A 17,136-nucleotide genomic window follows, 5' to 3' on the forward strand; every position below is an offset into this window, starting at 1 on the left:
TAGACGACCATATTGGTGGCTTGAATGCGAGAGGAAAGCCGAAACCAACCAATATGGCTGCCTGAACTGAGTCTGACGTAGGATTCGCGCAACTGAAAGGTCTAATACAGTTTTGACTGAAGGGTTTATTGCTGGTGTTGGTTGACCGTTGGTTAGAAAATTTAGCAGTTCGGTTTGAATCGGTACTTGGTTGGCAGAGTGCTTCAGAACACGGCGCTGAAGTTAGAAGTTACAAGTATAGGTTTCTTTCAAATTGACCTCTGACCCTATCTTAGCGTGTTGTCAAACAGAATCCTGAAGTGCTTGAGGTAATAATAATTTGCACTCAACTTATAACGCTATAAAATTTAAGTGGGAGTGTGTCATACATCTCTTTCACTTTAAAATGAAAATTTGAAACGGCATTTCCTTATAGTTCCGTTATCTTAAGAATGAAGGAGGCTCCCTTCCATGTATTTCCCTTTTTACCAACAAAGTTTTCCCGCTTCGTTTTTTGCCAACAGGAGATTGAAATTTTGAACAGCTTACTCGTTTCTTATTCCTAATGCTTAAGATTCCACGAATTTATAGGTACACCTTAAAATCAAAGTTTTACCCTTACCATCTATATGTATTCTTGTAACCGGTCGGTCATGCGTGGATAAAACCGAAGCCGGCTGTAGGGGGGTTTCTTTCTTGGGTATTTTTTATTATAACGGTATTCGTGTGTCTGATCTTGCTATACGGGATTTCTTTTTTTCCTAATCTGGTCAAGTTCGAATTTAACAGTTTTTATGCGGGGATAATTTTCTTTCAGGGTTGATAAGATGGGTCAGAGTTGCGTAAGATTAGATCTTATCTATAGGAAAACGATTTAAAGTTGGTTAACCGCTGCCAATTTGAGATTGGACAACTTTTAAACTATTTTCAACGTTCATTATTCACGTTTATGGACTCGTAAAGATCCCTTTCGAAACTCAACACGCCAATTTTGATTGAATCGATATACCTTCCATTGTTAGGGTATCTTTATTCTAGAGTCCCGATTGAAAATATTCAAAATAGTACATGGTTTTTGCCTCTGAAAGCCCTTCTAAGAAAATAGGTCTGTAAAATGATCAGAACAACGTTCGCTAAATCGAATATTTCAATTTTCTTCAAAACCATAAATAATCGTAATTCCTTTAATTTAAAAATGAGAGCAGGGAACTCCCGCATTAAACAATTGACGTACATTCTCCGTGACGTCATTTTGACGTTCAATATTTCATTATTTGAAACTCACGTGATGTGTGTCTGACATAATTCCACCCCAAAGTTAACGCTAAAATAAAATAGCTCGTAAAGTCTTCTCTTAATGGGAATTCTTGATAAAGGTTTGCTCGCTTTAATAGAATTTCTCCTCGATATGGGAACAACTCATTGAAAACGTACCATCTTCCCAATTCGGGTTTTTAACCCGAATTTTTCGATCGCAGCCTCTAAAGTTTGTATAATAATGAATTTATTCAGGTCCTTAGTGAATATTGACCGTGTAAGATATTGCGTTCAAATATATTCGTAGTTTTCACAAATTTGGGTTTATCTATTCCACCAGTGTTGCTAGAAAAATGTTTGAGTCAAGAGTTTGAACTAGTTCCGAACTAATTTGGCTCAGTTCTCATGGAGAATTTTACAACAATGCACTGAAGTTAACCTAAACTTCGTTGGATAATGTACTGAACCTATATTGCCCATTATTTTCATAGTCGGTCTTGTTTTAATATTCTGCGAAGGATTTTATAATTTCTTGGTAGTACTAGATAGTAAAACATTTCTCCCAAATGTGACCTAGCTTCCGCGGGGGGTTTTCAACTAGGGCTATTCCAAATCCGTATTTCTCTTAGCGTAACCTTCAAAAGAATCCAAGTAAAGCCTTAGCCCCTATTGCCAAAAAAAAAAAAAAACTCCATATTTAGAAAAGCCGAAGAAATTCTTCAAGTTCGTATGTTGTGGATTGATGCGGTGAATGACTTGGAAAAAAAAAATATTTTACCTATCTCTCTCTTCAGTGAAGATTACGAGATTTTCAGGTGTGAAACATCGAAGGCCTACTTTTTACCAGTTTTTATTGAAAGAGTTTTCAGACTTTCGTATAAAAAAAAGAATTGTTTGAAAAATAGTTGAGGCGTTACCTTTTCTCCTATAACATCCTAAGAAGCTTTTGTTTACAAACTTGAGGCGCGTTTTCTGTGGTGATGAGTAATAATGATTGTTCGGGTTTTTTTTATTAATGGTTTGTTATTATTTTTTCTTCTTCTAAATCATTATAATAATGGTTATATAATCTAATACCGATGCTGAGAAATCGATTCACCCTCATCAAGAAGTTATATCAGTATCTCAGAGAGAAGGTATAAGATGCCTTTGTATTCGCGCGCCGTAGTCCCTCTGAGATACTAGATATAACTTCTTGCCCTCATTGAAATTTGTGAATTGATACGGTTTGCCTTATTGGAATTTTAAAGTTCAAAACACTAAAGAATCACGCTGGAGTATTTAGCCCAATTTGTTCGATCAATTTGAAAAGGTCTCGCCGCTTCATACGAGTTTCGAGTGTTATTTTAAACCCGTAAAATAATTATTCAAAATACCGGTCGACACAGCAGCTTTACCTTTATTTATTTAATCAAAAAAATACTTACTTAAATCCTAAACAGAAGGAATTATCATCACGGAAGTTCAAGACCGCTTATTTCATATAAACATAATACTCTTAAAAGTACCGCGCGTAATCCATATGTTCATGAAAATAATGCCAAATTATCATATATTTAATAATTAAATTGTTCGTTTTGGGCAGTGACTGAAACCGCATGACCATTCTACTAAACTGTAAATTAAATTTTGATTTAAAGAGTGTTTTTCCTTTTCGAGGCAATATATTTAGAAATAAATGAAAATTTCTAAAGTGAATAGACCCCTCCATAAATTACAGCGGAGAAGCAAACACCACAGGGGCGGAGATGACACCTTCTTGGGTTATTTCCCTGACGCCAAGAAGCGTGCACCGCTAGAGTCGGCTACCCTCCCTCCCTCGTTGCCTCTCGACGCGAGGGAAGACACCCAAGATGGCGGCCCCGCCCCTGTGATTTCTCTGTAAGGAATTAATGGAATTATCCATAAGTAACTTCTGCTTTATACGGAAGTTTAGTTATTTAACAAATTTTTAGAATTCGAATAGAAACTTGTTTTAAGTTAGGAAAAAAATGTTCAATTTTGGCAGAGCCTGCAAAATGGTTGAAATTAATCAAGTGTAATCTATACCCCCAATACCGTAAATTTGCAGTACCCGAACGATTTAGCGTTTAATCCATTATGATATGTAAGTATTTTTCTAAGGCGCCTCAGCGGTCGTTCATTCCTCTCGGTGCAGTTTAGACTCGTCGGACGTTTCAAAAATTCTATCGTTTCTTCCCGTTCTCAATTGGGACATGAAGGTATATTTGAGAATTAAATTTTGGGCCTCTTTCGGAGGAAACCACCCTTATTCGAATGACATAGAACCTAAAAAGAACCTTTATCAACAAATTTGAAGCGCCTAATCTAGCTTGATCCCATTTAGGAAATGTCGACGTGATTTGGTGCACGACTAGCTCGAGTTGCAACCATTTTTTTAAATTTTTGGGTTTCTAACTGCATAGGCCTAATCTTTCGTTAACCTGATTTAATGAAATACATACCCGGCACTTTGAATGCAATTTAAGGTTCTACCTGTAAAATGCCCGAATTTTAATTGAACTATTTTATCAGGGGTTACCTGGAATGACTTCGCATTCCTCGTGTCACTTTTATAATTTCCTGAAATTGAAATTGTGGAATACACCGAGACTCTTTAAAACACTTCCGAGATTCTTACACCAACAGTGTTAATTAAATAGAAGTAATTAAAATTTAATATAAGAAGAAGCTGAATTTACAATGAATATTTTATTGTTTAAATTTAACCTTGACATTGACTTTGTTATTTTATTCCCGTTTTTGTTAACAAGATCACGAATATCCTAATTTTCTTTAGTCTATAATTACCCAAAATACCGCAACTTCCTTTTTGATTCTCTCTGAATTTAACGCACCATCCAGAATGTTTCCTTAAACAAATCGTAGTAAAATTTCACTTTCATTAAATACGTATAAAAAAATTATGAAAAAAATAAAAGTGAGTGTGGTCCGTTGGGTAATTTTTGACCAAAAGTTTCCTGTTAGGAACGGTTTTTTTTTTTTTTGAAATGCTTGCGCGAGACCACTTTTGCCACAAGGAAACTTTTTCTAAAATAAAGAAATTTTAACTTCAATTTCGTTTGGAATACATTTTGTGTATGTGTGTATCTACATGTATTATGCAAGATAAAATAATGCCCAATATAATAAGGAATCTTCATCTTGCCCTGACAATCTAGCATTGACAGTGACCTATTTTAAAAGTTAGGGTTACAATAATTCGCAAATTACTGCAAGTTGCAATTTTATTGTAAAGTATAAATGTGGGTAACGTTACATTATATGTACCTTAAAAGAACTGCCTTTATCTAAATATAAAGAGAAACATATTAAAATGAAATAGTCCCCGTTTTTAAGACTAATTAAATGTTAATTATTTTGTAATAGGAGATCATTTATTTTAATTTTAATATTTTTCCTTTTATATTTTAAAAAATACCGTTATTTTTATGGCGTAAAGTTTTCCTTTAACAATTAGGCCTACGTCAATTGCTTTCCAGAACTCGCAAATATTTAAAGGGGTGTTTAAGCACTCTTTACGAGAGACGTGGCAAATCATACTTAGTTTGAAACTTTTCAAGTCGACGTTAACTATCACGAATTAAATTTAAATTTAGTTTTGGTGCCAAGGCTAAGTTCAACTTTGCTTCCTGTTTAGTTTAGCCAAAACCGTCGTAAATTAGACTTTTTCAGGTAAACACCCGCCGGGTTCGCTATAAAAGACTACAAAGAATTTTCTTAAATTATTTAAGTCCTTCCTAATATTTAAGGGAACAAAAAGAAAGCGTTGAAGCGAAACAAAACGTTTTCTACAAAGAAATAACTTTAAAATAACCATATAGGTCTCGTTGTACCATTTAAATTTCGGAGAACTATATTTGCATTTGAAAAACATTTAATGATATTAGTAATAATGGAACCTTTTCGTTATTTGCCAATTTATTTCTATTGTAACTATTTTATTTATTTATTTATTTCGCCCCATTTATCAACGACCGTAATGCTCGGTAGCGTTTTGAAGTTAATCTACGAGACGGGTTCGTGACCTTTTGGTTGTAGTTGGTTAATATAAGCAACCTTTTATATAATTCGGTACTTTTCTGAACTTCAAATAATTTAATACCATCATAGGGAGACTTATTTCCACCCCAATATAATAAGTTCATGAACAATGCCGCAACAGCATTCCCCCCCCCCTCCCCCAATTCAAATGTGCCGCCATTTATTCTTTAAAGAGCTGATTTCACTACCTTAAATAGCGCCATCTATGGAACTTTTTATAATTTTAAATTTATACGACTAACTTACACGAAACTTTATATTTATATTTTAAATAATTGTTAAAGCAAATACGTTAAATTATTCTTAAAATAAAATATTTAATTCAAAGTACTATTTATTCCTCACAGATGTCGCGGCTATCTCATATGGATGCCATATATCGAGCTTATTGAGCGAAGAGACTGGCAACCCAGTCACAAGGCGCAAAAAGAAGTCGTTGCACGCGAATCGGACTCGGTATAGTCGCGAAGAGCCGAAGAGTAGGAATTTAAAGATGGATGCCATTGGGATCGCTCGTGTAAGTAACCCATTCCGTAAATCGTGTTATTTAAAATAATTTCGGGCAATTATGGTAAATTTAACTATCAGGTATGATAAAGTAACGAATATTACTAGTTAAACCGCGATAATATTAGCGATTTAACGAACAATAAAGATTTTATAAGCAAACACCGGATTGCAATTTACTGTCAGCCATTGTTGTTATGTTGTAGTGGGTCTCCCTTGGGAAGTTGGCGCCTCTTTTCCGCGTACTCTTAGCAAGACGTTGCAGCCATTTTACGTTTCAATTGTTCGGCTCGTAAGAGTTTTATCAATTTTTCAAAATTTATTCATGAATCGCTATTACGCGTCACCGTAAGAACGGAAAACTCCGATCAAATGCGAAATACGCGTAATTTGCCCCATTAATGATGCGTTGTACAGGTGTTTGTAGGCAATTAAGAATATTTATTAGAGACGCGGAACGGGACAAATAAAGTAGATAACGTATTTATTATAGTGCCCTTATTTCCTTTCTTACACGAGTGTCATCCATTTATTTCAATATATATTGTTGCAGTTGATGTAATTGATAAATGCCATCGTAGTTCTTTGAAATGCAACGTGGAGGAGGAGGACACTCCATTGATCCATGGTTGAGGCCTGTAGCGGGAGTGATAGGGACTCAAGGTTGTAAAAGCCATTTTAATGTTTTTTTTTTTCCATACCTAAGACGCGTTGTAGATCATTAGCTTCTGGCACCGCATTAAAATTTATTTGCACAAAAGAACTCGATACTTTTCTTAATTGTTTCGAATAATTAAAGCTAAAAGACGATTTTTTTACTTTACTTTCGTTTCGATTGCTAGTTGTCATAGCGCGGAAACTTTATCCATTTTTTTTGTTGTTTTTGTTTTTATTAGTAACGATCAATTTCTTCCTAAATAGAAATTCAAAATTTTATGACATTTCATCGCTGTTATCCTCAAAAAAAGACTATCCTATCTAGACTATAATAGTGTTTTGTCTAGGCTTATGCGAAGTGCCAGATATTAGGCTACGGTAAATAATTGATTTTCATGTGTTTTTGTCCATCATCCAAAATACGATCGAGTTTCGCGTCGTTTCTACATCGTATTCTTAAATTTCTTAAACCGTTTAAAAACAGGAATATCATCTTCAGGCCCTCAACATCGCGACAGAGAAGAAAATCAAAATTTCCATAGACATTCTAGGGGTTGGTCCTATAACAGGAACCAAACGAGTAGTTCGACCTCCGATCGGGGTTCTAGTTTTTCAAGGCGAAACATTCCTTACAATCCTAATAAGAGACACGACAATAACGAAACACGTCATAATTACCATCATAATCGTTCTCATAATTGGGCTTCTTCTTCTCAATCTCAACGCCGGTCCAACAGAGATTATTATCAAAATCGCTTTTCGTCTGAATCACCTCGTTCTCAAGATCGTGACAACAGATCTGTGTCCCCGAGAGATAGGTCTAGAGATAGATCCCCGGGGGCGGCGAGACGTCATTATTCACCATCGGAAGACGAAGCTAGAAGGTCTTACCATCGTAGTGGTGATTCTGCTCGACCTGAACGGAGAACTAGATGGGATAGTGGTCGAAGTTTTACCACCGAAACAAACCCTTCCTCCGAAGTATATTTTGAAGATTCTAGCGCCACCATTTCAACTCCCGAAGCTTCTTCCGTTTCCAAATCCGAATATGAAAATGTTGTTGAATTAGCCAATAAAATAACCAGTTTAGGCCCTTCCTTACGCGATCCCAGGCTTATAGCGCGAGTTCTTAAGATTCAAAAGCAGGATTCCGAAATTTCTATTACGACTCCTGGGAACGAGACGTCGGTGACGTTATCAGTACCCGCTTTAGATCCTATATCCAGTCCGGAAGTATTTGAAGAACCTTCCAGCGATTGGGGGGATGGTAATCAAAGTTCCATGGACAATTTGGAAATTTCAAAGGTCAAAGAAGATACGAATCAAACTTTAATAGATCCGCGGCTTTTATCGCCTAAGAGACACCACACGGAAGTTGTTATCAAACCAGTCGCTTTCAAACCTGATCCGAAAATTCGGAGAACATCCTCCTCCGTTTCGACGGAAGAGCAAAGTACCGAGACGGCGCGTCACGCGCTTTTAGACACGCCCATATCCCCGGTAAAACAGGATCCGATCAAGTCCAAAGAACTCGATGATTCTATTTTAAACGAAGCTAAAACTTTAGCCGGCGATATTGAAGAAAGATTAAAAATGCCAACGGTCAAGAGCTTATCGAGGGACCTGTCCCAAACTCCTAATAAATCCGCTTCCGGTACCACCAAAGACGTTTCTGATAAAAGTGTAAATGATTCTACCACTGTCAAAGAAACTACGAAAACAATCACACCACCGCCTACAACCATTTCTAAAGTCGCTACCACAACCACCGTATCTGGGGGAACACATTCGTTGTTGAAGGATTCTTTCTTATCAAAGCTTAAACAAGAGGGTAGGGCCAAAATGACGGCTCCCTCGAAACCCGAAACGAAACAGAACCAAGCTATTCTTCAAATGGCGTTTAGTCCGGAACGACCTACGTCTTTTAAGTCCAATTCCGATAGTCAAGGAAGATCGGCGATTCCCAAACAGATTGGTATTAAAGGCATTTTGAACAAGGTCATGAAGTCCTCCATAACAAAGGTACTCAGACCCAATATGGATTCCGTCGCCAAGGAAAGCGCCAGAGCGACGACGGCGGAAATTACTCCGGAGAAAATGGATACTTCCGCCGTGACTGCTGAAGAAGCGGAAGTTCCTAAATCTAGAGACCAAAACGAAGATGGCGAGGTTACGGCGGATTCGGAAATGGCGGGCCCAGTTCACGAACCAGATGGACAACGCGTGGAAACTGAGGAAGATAAAAATTCCCCCGCCCCTTCGCAATCCCCGTCAGTTTTGGAAAGGTCCGATAGCGCCCTAGATGAAAAAATTGATGGCAATAATCAAAGTTCGAGTAAACACAACAAAGCTCGTAAATCATCGCAAAATACAACCGTTGTTCTTCCGAGTGAAGACACTGTTGGCAATACTAGTGTTTCATCCAAAACCCCCTCGTCAAAAAGTGACTCTAAAAAGAGTGGCAAGAAAAATAGGCGCAGACATTTCCGCGGTAGCACTTATGGTCTTTATTTAAGCTCTCCGAAAAAGAAGAAGAAACGACCGTCTAAAAGCCCGGATGGTACCGTTAAATACGATGACAGTGTTGGTGGTGGTACCGAAACAACCGGAAGTGTCGTAGATTCCGCGGATGAAGGAAGTTACAGAAGCGACTTTCAAACATCGTCCGAAAAATCGTTTCAAGATGACGAAATGGTTCGAAGCTCTTCGGAAGTAGCTTCGAAACCCTCGCCAGAAAATGCCGACAATCAACAGGCGGACAAGTTTCCGATACCCGCGTCAAAAATTAAGAAAGAACGCGGCGAAGATCGTGAACCTAAGACACGTGATGAAACCACCAAAATTAAGGAAGAAACTATGGATGTCTCATCAGGAACTGAAGTTGAAACTGAAGGAGAGTTTGATGGAAAACGGAAGTACTCCAAAGAAGATACGGAACTTTTGCCAACTGGCGAAGCTGCCATTCCGGAAATTGTTCCGTCAAACTCTGATTCGGAAAACTTGAGACAACCCGAAACGTCTGATATGGAATCTCCGAGAAATTCGATTAGGAAGCGACATTCAGTCAGGGCTAATAAAACCGCTGGCACCACACTTACGAGTCGAGGTTAATACTTGGTTTAATTCTTCGAATTGCCGCCCGCCATCATGACCCAACCAATTGTCTTAAATTTTAGATGGAAGTTCAATCGCTCTGAGTGTCAAAAGTCGACAGAGAATCAAAAGAAGAACTGTCGATGATAATGACGGTTCTTACACCTCCGAAACACCAAACAATGAATTGACACCAAAACGTCAACGAAGGGATCAAAATCATAAGGTTCACGCCGCCTTGACTAACGCCAGTGGTAATGGTAGTTTACCTAAACTCGAAACTTCGGTTAGTAAATCAGTATGGGGAAGAATATTGAAACCCTTTACTAACCAACAATATTTTTCGCAAAGTACGAAAGTACATTGCCTCCGGTAATTGTTTGCACGTGCCAAACCAAACCCTTGGACGCCACTAAAGAGTCGGCCAATTCAAAAATATACTGCCAAGCTATTGATAGTATAGATGATAAGGTAATTAAACGAGGCTGGCAACAAATTAGGCGCGCGGTTGTAATGTCATTCGACTCCCGCCGCTTTTTATAGCTCATAGGTTGTTGCAACGAAGTAACGACTCATCATCTTGTACGACCATCGGTGAAAATACCTTTTACCGCCATGTGCGAAGTCCATTTATGGAGATTGAAACATCATCAGTGTTGTCCCGTCTGCGGAATTTTCTGTTCCCAAGGAGATTTCGCGCAGTGTTGCGGCCCGAGTTCCTCACCTTATCGCATCCATTTGTTCCACGAAGAATGCAAGATTGTCTTGAGAAATGTGGAAGAGCCATTGTGTCCTCATTGCGGAGATGGCGGAGGACAGATTAAGCTGATTACCTTAGAATTGAATACTCCTTCAGCCTCGACGTTTTACCTCAGTCAGAAACCGTTATTCTCAGAGTATGTCTCGAGTGTACTTGCGTTGTCACAGATGATTAACGAGGTTTTTCAGACCAAGGGCGAAGATGACGATTACGAGGCTAAATGACGTGAAAGATGACGTTGACGAATTTCCCGCACGGTCCTTTCAAGTACCGGAAACTGGCAAAGTTTTCAGTTCCGGTATGATCGTTTAATTATAAGAAATTGAATAGTTGTAAGCTCATCGCCTTTGTTTGTAGCTGGCTTACCGGTTGGTGCCGATCGCTCGGAACTCGAAGCCATGCTCGTCGCGTTAGATACTGAAAAATTGGCTTTTATGAATTACACCGATGATCAGTTGTACATAGCCGCGCAGAATGGCGAAGTTGAGAATGTTTTGTATATGTTGGGTAAGTTTGCTTTAAACTGGTATTATTTTTTTTAAGTAAATTGATTGCTAACTAACAGTGACTTTGGTACAGCTTTAGGGTTTGATCCCAGCAAGAAATATCTTGATTATGGAGGCGATAGCGCGCTTCATGGAGCGGCTATTAATGGACATTTAGTCACAGTCCATCTCTTGTTGCAGGTAAATTAATTATGGGGGGGAAAAGGATCAAACCAAGAAACCTGGCGCTTTGAAACACATTCAAGTGTCGTCATGATGGTACTTGTATCGTCGCGATGGTACTCGGGTCGTCGCGATGGTACTCGGGTCGTCGCGATGGTACTTGCCTTTTCGCGATGGTACTTGCCTTTTCGCTATGGTACTTGCCTTTTCGCGATGGTACCTGCCTTTTCGCGATGGTACCTGCCTTTTCGCGATGGTACCTGCCTTTTCGCGATGGTACTTGCCTTTTCGCGATGGTACCTGCCTTTTCGCGATGGTACCTGCCTTTTCGCGATGGTACCTGCCTTTTCGCGATGGTACTTGCCTTTTCGCGATGGTACTTGCCTTTTCGCGATGCTACTTGCCTTTTCGCGATGCTACTTGCCTTTTCGCGATGCTACTTGCCTTTTCGCGATGCTACTTGCCTTTTCGCGATGCTACTTGCCTTTTCGCGATGCTACTTGCCTTTTCGCGATGCTACTTGCCTTTTCGCGATGCTACTTACCTTTTCGCGATGCTACTTGCCTCCTCGCGATGCTACTTGCCTCCTCGCGATGCTACTTGCCTCCTCGCGATGCTACTTGCCTCCTCGCGATGGTACTTGCCTCCTCGCGATGGTACTTGCGTCGTCCATGGCGGCGGTACTTGTAGATTTAACTGTTCCATTTTAAAACTAATTTAAAAACGCTTTTAAGGCTGGAGCATCAATTGACCAAACAAACACCCGCCTTTACACCCCGTTAATGGAATCAATTGAAAAGAACCAGTTACTGATTGTCCAGTATCTTATCAAATCGGGGGCCCAACTTTTAGCCAAAGTAAATTTAGAGAGAAACACTTTCTTTCTTTCTTTGGAAGCTCGATATATGATAATTCTCCTTAATTAGGGCGAAGATGGTATGTCCGCGTTGCATTTGGCCGCCCGTAGTGGTAGCCTCGAAATTTGCAGAGTACTTTTGAACACGGGCAAAATCATGCCTGATATTCAGGATGACGGAGGTTGGACTCCCGTTGTGTGGGCGGCTGAACATAGTCATTTAGAAATTGTTAAGTTGTTAATTGAAAGAGGAGCTGACACAACCATTAGAGATAACGTAATTAATTAATTAATTAATATCATATCGATTTATTAATTACTTGGCGCGGCTAATTTAGTAATTTGGCATTTTAATTAGGAAGAAAATATCGCCCTTCATTGGTCGGCGTTTTCGGGAAACGTTGACATATCCCAAGTTTTATTGGATTTAGGTTGCAAATTGAGTGTTGCCAATGAACACGGTGATACGCCACTGTAAGATTAATTAATGTCGTTTTTTAATGTTAATTTTGGTCACGCGAGTTTAATTAATCTCTTTATTGATTACAGACATATCGCGGCCAGACAGAATAATTACGAGTGCGTCGTGTTATTTTTAGCGCGAGGCGCTGACGTCAGCGTAATTAACAAAGAAAACGAGACTCCGATTAAATGCTGCGCCGATCCCAATTCTCAGACTTATATGGCGTTGATGATGAATTCCGAGTTGAAGAGGTTGACGAAAAATAGGCCAATTACGGCCGAAAGAGTCATGCACAAGTAAATTTAGTCTATTTTATTTTTAAGGAACTCGCTTCGGAATTACTTTGAATTTTAATATTTTCTTTAGGGATATATCGCGGGGGAAAGAACCGAATTGCATTCAATGCGTGAACGGAGTTGATGAGGAGGCGGCTCCTTCCGATTTCCTTTACATCATTAAGAACTGCGAAACTTCCGCTATCAATATTGACAGAACCATTACGTCATTACAGGTATTTATCTATCTACAAATACCTGTAAGGCTAAGCGCAGTACACAACATTTTTCGTTTGTTTTTCCTTCCTTCCGATAAACGTAGCTGTCGCATCTTTCTTTACGATTTCATGACGACGGTTTCTGTACTATAACTGTACGTCATTGCGCTTAGCCTACTCTTAACTGTACTTCCGCCCGCCATTGACAATACTATCTTCTTCTTCTTCTTCTTAACAGAGTTGTCAATGCGAGGACGATTGCACTTCAGCCAAGTGTACTTGCGCCACCATTAGCTTTAAGTGTTGGTACGATAATGTAAGTCTTACTATGCCTATACTTAGTCTTAAGATGTTTCGGTATAAACTTTAAGCGCGGCGTTGGTTCCGTTTGTTTGTTTCCTCAGGAAGGGAAGTTACTTCCGGAATTTAATATGCCTGATCCACCAATGATATTCGAGTGTAATCAAGCTTGTCTTTGTTGGAAAAATTGTAATAACAGAGTTTTACAGCACGGAATATTGTAAGATTTCTTTTTTTATCGGGTTTCTTTAATTTAATTTAATTTAATTTAATTTAATTTGTTTAGAATTAACTTAATCGAACGGTAATTGTAATTATTTTAGGTCAAGATTGCAACTATTTAGAACGGTTGGGAAAGGTTGGGGAGTTCGAACCTTAAAAGATATATCAAGAGGAACCTTTATTTGCGAGTAAATGACCTTACTGGACTTTGGGTTTTATAATAATAATAATAATAAGTCGAGCCCAGTTTCTAACTTAATTAATTAATTGAATTGTTAATTATTTTTTAGATATATCGGGGAAATTATATCCGACTCGGAAGCCGATCAAAGGGAAGACGATTCTTATTTATTTGATCTTGATAATAGAGTAAGTTCAATTAATTAAATTGTTTGTAATTAGCGTAGCTTATTCCTGATCAGCGCCACTTACCCATAGCGGCGACTTTGAGAACTACTGTAAGCGGTAAGCCAATCAGATGTGGCTAAAATCTGGTGACGTCACTGACTGGCACTCTCGGGTCTTACCAAAAATGACGTCACCAGATTTTAGCGACATCTGATTGGCTTGCCGCTTACAGTAGTTCTCAAAGTCACCGCTATGGGTAGATGGCGCTGATCAGGAATAAGGCTAATTGGCCATATGTCTAATCAGCGCCACTAGCGGATGGTCTGAGAACTACTTCCATAGAGACTAGTCATATTTAAGAGGGTTTGCAGAATTTCCGCCAGGTGGCTCGAACGCCGCGCCATCTGACGGAAATTCTGCAAACCCGCTTAAATATACCTAGACTCTATGGGAGTAGTTCTCAGACCATCCGCTAGTGGCGCTGATTAGACATATGGCCAATTTATCAGATTTTTAACTCTAAAATATTGCGCATGCGCGTTGTGTTTTTTCAGGATGGCGAAACTTATTGTTTAGACGCGCGATATTACGGAAACATCAGCCGATTTATTAATCATCTTTGCGAACCTAATTTAGTTCCCGTCAAAATCTTTGTCGAACATCAAGATCTTAGTTTCCCGCGGATTGCTTTTTTCAGTTCGCGCGATATTAAAGCTGGTGAAGAACTCGGGTAATTAATTAATTAATTAATTCTTATATCGGAATTAGCGAGTAAGGAATTAATTAATTATTTTGAATCATCATTTATTTCGTTTAGTTTTGATTACGGAGAAAAATTCTGGGTCATCAAGTACAAATGTTTTACGTGCGCGTGCAATTCACCCAATTGCAAATATTCCAAGGATAATATTCACCAAACACTCGAGTCTTATTACAAACGATTGAAAGAGGAGTTACCCGATGACGTCGTTGAAACGGATATTCCAACAACCACGTAACTAATTAATTAATTAACTACGGCTAAAATTAACATTAAACCATCGTCAATCAAACTTTATAACTAGTTAAAAGGACTCGAAACATGTATGAATTAATAATTGTTAAAAATATGGATGGTTTTGTTTAATTTCTTTCACTATTTTTGTAAATATATCCTTAATCAATTTTTTGTTTCATTTAATTTTATACATTTTGTTTTTCTTAATTAATTAATTAACACTTTGACAACTGGTAAGATTTTATGGAAGCTTTTTAGTTTAATTAGTGGATGATAAGTGCGCTAAGGCTCCGCCCCCATCTTCATCGTGGTTTATAAATTAAAATTCCTTAATTTGGAAAAAGGGATCCATTTGTTTGTTGATTATTTGTTTCAGAGGGACTTTTTACGTAAAACAAATATCCGTGTAATTAACTGAGTGTTTTATACTTGAAAAATAAAGTCATTGTTTCAGGTGATTAATTAATCCTCGTCATTATAATTTTGTGGTATTTTTGGTAAGTTTACACCCATAAATACTTGGAGTTGCCAAAATTAGGCGCCTTTCGACCTTTGAAATAGAGGGGTGGGGGGGGGGTAGGCAATCAGTACGTTACGTACGCCATGTCTAGGCGCGCTCTCGTGAGTCATGGTATAATAAGCCTACAGCGCACGCGCCAACATGCCAGACGAAAGGCGCAATTTCGTCCTTCTGTCTTCCCCTTAGTTTCTAAGTACTGTGTAAAGGTTGCAGAACGGGTGGGGGGATGCAAATTAAATGTATTCCCCCCTTCCCTTATTCATGTACGCGCTAGCTGCTGGGGAGAACGAAGGTCTTAAAATTATTCCTTTGTTCGTCCTCTTTAGAACAGAAGGTCCGTGGTCGTGTTGCGTGTATTCGCCAGGCGTATTAGCTCGTCACGGAGTTTTAGGTTCATTTACTTTAATGAAAGTACTTAAGAGTTCGTTAAAGTGGTTTTAGGCTAATTATCGTAGTGGTTACGGCGGTTCGAGTTCTATGATTCTTCCAATAATGACAATTTATATTGGCTTAATTTTTTTGTCTGGACTCGTTCAACCACGTGTTTGGAGCGTATCCGATTCATCATTGGTAAGTATCGCGTATCCTTGAAAAATCTAGTTTATTATGATGTTTAGGTACTTCTTTATTTGGTTTCGTAGCAATTTTATATCAAAGTATCGCCTTTGGAAAAAACCTAGTTAAAATTTTGTATCGTTTGATGACGTAGTAAGGAGAAAGTTTCCCTCTAGATGTTGCTCACGTGACACCTGTCAGTGTCGCCTCGTTAAGCCTATTTTTTCAGATTCGCGGGGACATTAGTAGGCTCGGGAGTCTCGCGCTTGGCTTTCACGCGAGATGCCGTGAGTGACGTGTCAAGGAGAAAAATCCGCCAAAAATTTTCTCCGCCAAAAATTTGCTTTTGCCCCCTAAATTTCAAGTTTTCAAAGTGTTTTTTCTGTGTTTTCCCTCATATTTAAATATTGATCAAGCCAATTTTTAGAATCAGAAGAATTTAAACTCTCAAAATAGTAAGGTTTTCTTTTAAGATTTGAGATAATTTTTAAACAACGTCGCTAATAGCTATTCCTTTAGCTGTACAAGGCTTAACAGCCCTAGCTCGACAATGAATAGAATGGAGCCAAAGGAAAATCCATTGTGAGCCAAGATTCAGGTAAAATTAAGAATAATTTTGTGGGAAACTAAATATTTAGGCCTATTAAGGATATTCCATGGGAACTAATGGATAAAACATTCAATATATAATGAAAACTTGACCGCTACTAGACGCGGTTACCTGGCGCTTTCAGTCTTGGAAGTGCCATGAAATACTTAATTGAAACCGGCTATTTAGTAGGAAATTGGGTTCTTTCCAAGATTATAACGAAATATACGACAAGATACAGGGCGTATAGAGCACGTTTTCCATTTCCGACTCTTCCAGTAGCTCGATTAGTTTTTCATTTTCTCTCCGGACTTGATAAGATGAAGTGAATTTTTTTTTTTTTTATTATCAAAAGGAAAAGAAGTATTTCTTTTATTTCTACAAATATACGAATAAATTTTGTCACGGGATGCTAAAATAATTTAAAACGTGACAGAGTACTATCATACTGATATAATTCCACGAAAAGTATCATTATTTTTAGCTTACTTCCAACTTACTATCAGAAAGCATTTATTTCCAACGGAGTTTGAAAGGGTTAACGTTACCTAAGACAGGTCCCGTTGGTCCCCAATTGGGACTGGGCGGATAAACAGTATTTCTAACATACCCCCCCCCCCTTAAATTTCGCTCGCACCTGAGTTTTCCGGACCCCCCCCCCCCCGCGTCGACCCAACGAGTCAATGGTTAGAAAAAAAGAATTGTTGATTAAAATTTCAAAGTTTTTCTTTTGGCGAGGGAAATGGGCTTTAACAACAATCTTAGACATAAGTTTGGGGATTGGAGACGACAGCTGTCTCGAAAGTT

At 38.5% G+C, this 17,136-nt stretch overlaps 2 protein-coding genes across 17 annotated transcripts in view; both read left to right on the forward strand.

Annotated features, from left to right (window-relative positions):
* Positions 1 to 5,663: 5,663 nt before the first annotated feature.
* On the forward strand, positions 5,664 to 15,127 carry G9a (histone-lysine N-methyltransferase G9a). Its single transcript, XM_089861940.1, has 20 exons — positions 5,664 to 5,818; positions 6,362 to 6,471; positions 6,950 to 9,571; positions 9,642 to 9,844; positions 9,910 to 10,029; positions 10,102 to 10,454; positions 10,507 to 10,616; positions 10,676 to 10,825; positions 10,898 to 11,004; positions 11,721 to 11,843; positions 11,913 to 12,119; positions 12,201 to 12,316; positions 12,392 to 12,601; positions 12,672 to 12,816; positions 13,037 to 13,114; positions 13,203 to 13,318; positions 13,422 to 13,508; positions 13,611 to 13,689; positions 14,223 to 14,398; positions 14,486 to 15,127. The coding sequence occupies exons 2-20, from the start codon at positions 6,399 to 6,401 to the stop codon at positions 14,664 to 14,666; spliced, it is 5,256 nt and encodes a 1,751-aa protein (XP_089718066.1). The 5' UTR covers positions 5,664 to 5,818; positions 6,362 to 6,398; the 3' UTR covers positions 14,667 to 15,127.
* Positions 15,128 to 16,096: 969 nt separating this feature from the next.
* Positions 16,097 to 17,136, forward strand: part of cac (calcium voltage-gated channel subunit cacophony) — a 151,679-nt gene continuing 150,639 nt past the window's right edge. For 5 of the 16 annotated variants that reach the window (XM_089861932.1, XM_089861929.1, XM_089861933.1 and 2 more), the window contains exon 1: positions 16,102 to 16,338. The gene's annotated coding sequence lies outside the window, so the exon portion shown is untranslated. Of the gene's footprint in view, positions 16,339 to 17,136 lie in introns of all 16 variants that reach the window. The other 11 variants (XM_089861926.1, XM_089861935.1, XM_089861936.1 and 8 more) reach the window with 4 other exon arrangements.

Source organism: Phalangium opilio, unplaced genomic scaffold, assembly GCF_054372755.1.
Source record: "Phalangium opilio isolate 3A_F unplaced genomic scaffold, DU_Popi_V2 ptg000528l_1, whole genome shotgun sequence".
NCBI lineage: Eukaryota > Metazoa > Arthropoda > Arachnida > Opiliones > Phalangiidae > Phalangium > Phalangium opilio.

Excerpts from the sequence above, each read along its gene's own strand:
- G9a (XM_089861940.1), top strand. The coding sequence starts at position 6,399 with ATGCAACGTGGAGGAGGAGGACACTCCATTGATCCATGGTTGAGGCCT. Across the intron at positions 12,120-12,200 it reads ACACAACCATTAGAGATAAC|GAAGAAAATATCGCCCTTCA; the intron begins GTAATTAATTAA and ends CATTTTAATTAG. Across the intron at positions 13,509-13,610 it reads AGAGGAACCTTTATTTGCGA|ATATATCGGGGAAATTATAT; the intron begins GTAAATGACCTT and ends ATTATTTTTTAG.